At 53.1% G+C, this 5,122-nt stretch overlaps 1 protein-coding gene across 1 annotated transcript; it reads right to left on the bottom strand.

Moving 5' to 3' along the window:
• Positions 1 to 3,100: 3,100 nt before the first annotated feature.
• On the bottom strand, positions 3,101 to 5,055 carry GLOTRDRAFT_141183 (uncharacterized protein; the record flags this gene model as incomplete). The annotated part of the gene is made up of 4 exons (XM_007872282.1): positions 3,101 to 3,759; positions 3,814 to 4,270; positions 4,332 to 4,495; positions 4,545 to 5,055. 4 exons carry the CDS (start codon positions 5,053 to 5,055, stop codon positions 3,263 to 3,265), a joined length of 1,629 nt encoding a protein of 542 aa, XP_007870473.1. The 3' UTR covers positions 3,101 to 3,262.
• Between the last annotated feature and the right edge of the window lie 67 nt (positions 5,056 to 5,122).

Genomic DNA, 5,122 nt, shown 5'->3' with positions numbered 1-5,122 from the left:
TCGACTCGATATAAAAACCGAGGATCAACTTGGCCTCTACTTGACTCGTATGTCGAGTCAAGGTCGGAGTCGGTTATCAAGCTGACATCCGGGCTGGACAACGAGAAAGCAGGTTTTCTGGCCAGCGGGCTTTCACATTTCATACAGCTGCTTGATTTTATTGCTCCTTGCATATGAATAAGAAAATGAAGCATATATTGCAATGCTATCTACAGACACTGTGTATATACAGTACATATAATCTTGTAAATACCAGACTGCCTGTCGCAGTCACACCTATTAGAGCCCGCCTGCCACAATGAAACAGCACATTCTGGACGTGATCATGAGCATAGACCATAATGATATTACAATACACATACCCAATTCACCCTGACCCCAGATGCACTCCACCGACCAAAGCTCAATGTTTGAGTGAATAAAATATCCTTCTGAGTGTTCCTGTATGAATGTGAGTGACATGTCGGGGAAAGTTCCTCATCACTTACCAGTTAGCAATGAGTGTTGGACGTCGCAGCCAGAGCTCTGTCACGCAGGCAGCGAGTCAGCGACAAGGAGCGGGAAATCGGAGTGAGAGTGAGAGTACGAGTGAGAGTGAAAGACGGAGTTGAAGAAGTGGAACGACTTGAACCACGGGTGAAGTCGCTCGAGTTCAATCTCCGCTCGAATTCAGTTCGCGTCAGACACGTCCCGTCCTTGATATTTCTCTAAGTCCCACAAACAGATAGTGGGGACTTGTGTAGCACTCCTTACGCCGTAGTACTATATCTGTTCCGGTTGCTCTAATCAATATTATTAATACCTAAAATACTTCGAGGCCTCAAGTCATCCTGTAGTCCAAGGTACAGCCTTTATATGCAGCGCAAGGTATCATCTCTACCTGAGGTTATGAGCTAATGTCCAGTAAAGCCCAAAGAGGATGTCAACTCGGTATCAGGGCGGTCTTGCTCAGATGTCCCTCGCTAAGTCTCAAGAAGACGCCGCTCTGACCTTAGCGCTGACATCTCAAATGATGGCGCACACATCTCTGGGCAGAAATGCCGAAACAAGGTCACGTCGGGGTCTACCGGGCCTTCCGAAGCAAGGTCGACGCGAGACCTCGGCTGCGACCTCACGAGAACCTTACGACGCATTGGGCGTGTAAAAGCTCACATGACCGTGGTCAGTCCTCCCGAGTTATCAACCTGAGCGCCCGTCCGACGTTCGCCGCCCCCGCCGCATGCATATCATCACCTACGTCACTCCTCATATATGCTCGACGCGATAAACCACGATATGACCCGGTAAGCGCTCGAGCTATCAGCCTCAGGGCGGCCGCGGGACTTGTGCCTCCTATCCAAAGGAACGTTCAGGCTCAGGGTTGAACGACCTGCTGACCCTGAGCTTGTCTGCCCATGTCCCAGGATGGGTTCGCTCTGCCCGACAAGCTGAACGCCCTCCACCACTCCGGATCCTAGGAACACCGTCAACTACTTCCGCAGAAGTCTGGAAACATGCCCATCAAATGGGTGGTATGTATATCCTCCTCCGATGCGCCCAACTTCGAGGTGCATGCCATAGCGCCCGCGCTGAAGCTTATGCGGCGCGGGGGCTATGGCATACCTCTCCTTGTACGGGACATCCGGCACGAGCATCCCTCCGAATCTGGAATCATCGGACACTTCGAGGGAAGATCACCTCGAGGTGATGCTGCGGGCGTTGTATGTATGCGGATTGCCATCCAAATGTACCGCGCGTTGTCATAGCGCGAAATTCACCGAAGGGCGTCTCCGTAGGAAAATCGCGACAAATAGGGCGAGGGGACTGCTGGCCCGACAGTCTCCGATTCACCAGTGATATATCCGGCAATGAAAATCGGAAAAGCGCCCAACAAACCTGAATGAATCCATATGTACGTTCATACTTGGAAGCCAAGCAAGTCAACCCCGTTGAAGTGCTCTGTCGCCACTGCTCTCTAGCTCCCACATTTAGCCCCCCCTGCTCGGGGAAGAATTAGTGGCACCGGCTCACTCGCGACCTAAGCAGTGCGATGCACGCAAGGCGGAAGGTGACACAGTATCAATATCCAATATCCCTGCTTGTACATGAACACTAAGGGCCTTCAAATGCATACATAGATGTGCACAGACCAAGTTCCCTATTCATTCAATATCGAACGGTGCTATCAAGGTATCAGGACAGCCGAGCATGCATTACGATTGACCGCCAGACAGAAAGGAGCCAAAGAGATATGTACCGCTCCGGGTATTCATCATGGGCACTCTCACTAGACTGCACTACAGCATCGGCCGCGGAGAACGACATGTACAGTGGTCCGGACTGTCCTGTCATTGCCTTCCTCCGTCTGTAAACGTAGCACAGGTTGCTGGAAAGACGAGAAGGCCGGCCGTACCGTCTCAGCAGCCACCCCCTCCCGTCCTCGAGCATCCCTCGAACACAAGGCTTTTGACATATTCCTGCATTGTGCAGACCTTCGTCAAGAAGCGAACGCTCCCTCCTGTCAACTAACACGCCTGGATATCTGCACCGTAGATCTCGCGAGAGCGACCGCTCCATCTCGATGCGGGGGAGTCGGCGTGACCCGCAAAAGACGCTCATCAACCCCCAGGGAGGGCAACCACGGCCTGCACTCCTTGCGCGGGTTCCCGGTCAGGTGCATGCCTCCATTGCGCGAAACCGCCGGCGCGCCGTCAGCCCAGCGTCCCCGTAGTTCCTTGACTCCGGGCCTACCACATGTCCCAGACACAGTCACAGCTAGCGCTATAGCGCTTCTGCCTGGGGGGAGGTGCCGGCGAGGAGGGCCTCCGGATACCTGCGCTGTACGCGCCCACGTTGGTAAGGCAGGCCCGCGGTGTAGCGCTGTGAACGATGATAAGTCTGGGGGTAAACGCTTTGGGCATGGTTAACTTATTGCATCTGTGTAATCAGCCCTTGTCTAGACCTCTTCCCTTTGTGCATGTACATGTGGCCGGTGTAGGTTAATATACAGGCTTAGCATTTCTTGTAGTGTGATGGCGGGCCAGGTGCCCAGTCTCTGCCATGCCAGCCTCGCAAGAATACTGTACACGCCCCTCTGAAATATATCCCTTTTACAACTTCTCCCGTCAAGGTATGCAAACGAGGACACTCAAATCAAATATATTGCACCAATAGATACTTGCAAGTGTTCCGACGACGAGAGCAGCGCAGCAAAGCAAAGCAAGCAAAACGATACGACAAAACGGGATAGAACTACTAGTAGACGGCAAACGTCGAGCAGCAATCATTTCGGACTCGAATCCCGGAAACCCCTCTTGTTCTTGTACCTCTTCGAGCTCCGTCTAGCGTCTCCCAGATCACGGCGCTGGAGGTTGTCCTCGAGTTCCCGAACCCGCTTCTGGCTGCCTGAGGACTGAGTACTGGACGACTCCCTCCTCGCCTTCTCCTTTTTCGATGGCTTCGGCGGCATCGACACATGATCCAGGAGCAGTTTCTTGCTTACTTTCTTTTGCACTTGATGAAGCGGGGGTAGCAGCACGTGAATTTCCTGCATTGGTGGCAACGGCAGGGTCATCCCCGACGACGAGGAATGGGCGTCCGACTCGGAAGAGTAGGCATTTTCCCAGACAGGGATGCGGCGCTCATGTTCGTCGATGCCGCTAGGTGCGCTCATAACGCTTGCTATCGCATCCTCCTCAGGGTCCTCCTTGAGCAATGTAATGACATTATCCACATGCTTAAGGACTTCTTGGAAATGTTTCTCCATCTGTTCTGCCGATGCTGGATTCTCTTAGTGAACAAAACATTCACGGCACCAAGGTGAAGGAAACTCACTGTCCAACGGGTCTGGAACATTACGTGGTTTCTCCGACACCCAGGTACCTTCTAGTCGCTCAAGCCTTTTCAATGTTGCCGTAAGTTTCTCTTTCTTTTTTCTTGCTTCTTCATCCTGCTGAGCCTGGTACGCGGCGATCCTGGGAAGCGCAGTCTCCCTGAAGAATGTCTGGAGCCGCAGGAGCAATCCTGCCAGACACGGACTCATCGTCGGTGCAATGAGGTCTGCGACCATCGATGGGTTATGGATAAAGCTCCTTTTTGCGTCTGCTGCCAACTGTAATATCGGCGAATCCCAATTCTTCAATGTAACGGGTATCGACGCGCGAGGAACGCAAGGGCGCTCGAGCGTGAACGCGAACCAGCACAGGCCGTAGAAACTGGACTCCAGATCGTCCAGATAGTCGTGCTTACCGAGACCCAGCAGTACCTTGATAGACTGGAACAGACGAGTACCCTGGTGTAAGCATCAGCATGCGTTCGGTCCAATGTGTACCTTGACAACTCGCCGTCCGGACATCGGTACTCTCCCCGCTCGTCGTCCTATCAATAAACTTGGCCATGTCGAAATCAATCAGAATTCCCCGCGTGCCTACCCCCGCATCGAGTCTTTCATTGAGTAGCATGTTGCGCGTGCTGATGTCACGATGCACGATACCACGCAGAGCAAGGTTGCGTTGGGCTGGAGTGTCGTCAGAAAGTAACTGATAGGAACTGCCTAGAAGCCATACCTGCAATAATATCGCGAAAAGCTTCGACGAGTTGCAGCACGGACCGTGCCATCTCCAGCGGTGGCCCATAGAAAGGTTGCAAAATGTAGTAGTATTGACGGTCGGACACCAGCTTGCCTTGACGAGTCTTGAAGGTAGCACCGTGACGCAGGTTCGTAATCTGTTCCGTGTTCTCGCAGCGTCGGAGCTCACTGACACCCGGAATGCCACCACACTCGATATTGATGTACTCGAGGAACACAGACTCCGCCACGCGTTCGAGAGTTCGCCAGGCGAATTTAAGGTGAAGTCGGCTGCCCTTGTCGTCCGGATCCTCAACGACCCAGCATGTTGTCCCTCTCCCCCGTATTGTATGCCTATGGAACGGCTTCACATTGCAGACTTTGTACTTGACAGCCTCGCCCACCTTGGGAGAGAAGTACAGGTCTTGATCCTCCCAATGGATCCGGGTATCGAACCCCAGCTTTGCCTCGTCCGTGGTAGATAGCGCGAGGATGAGTTTGACGAACATGTGCGCGTCCCTGTGTATGTGGATACGCCCCGAGAACAAGCAGCCAGCCCGATCAAATTGGAATAGT

The sequence above is a fragment of the Gloeophyllum trabeum genome (genome assembly GCF_000344685.1).
Source record: "Gloeophyllum trabeum ATCC 11539 unplaced genomic scaffold GLOTRscaffold_00017, whole genome shotgun sequence".
Classification (NCBI taxonomy): Eukaryota; Fungi; Basidiomycota; class Agaricomycetes; order Gloeophyllales; family Gloeophyllaceae; genus Gloeophyllum; species Gloeophyllum trabeum.
The sequence above is the reverse complement of the archived record's forward strand: the minus strand, read 5'-3'. Positions and strand labels throughout refer to the sequence as shown.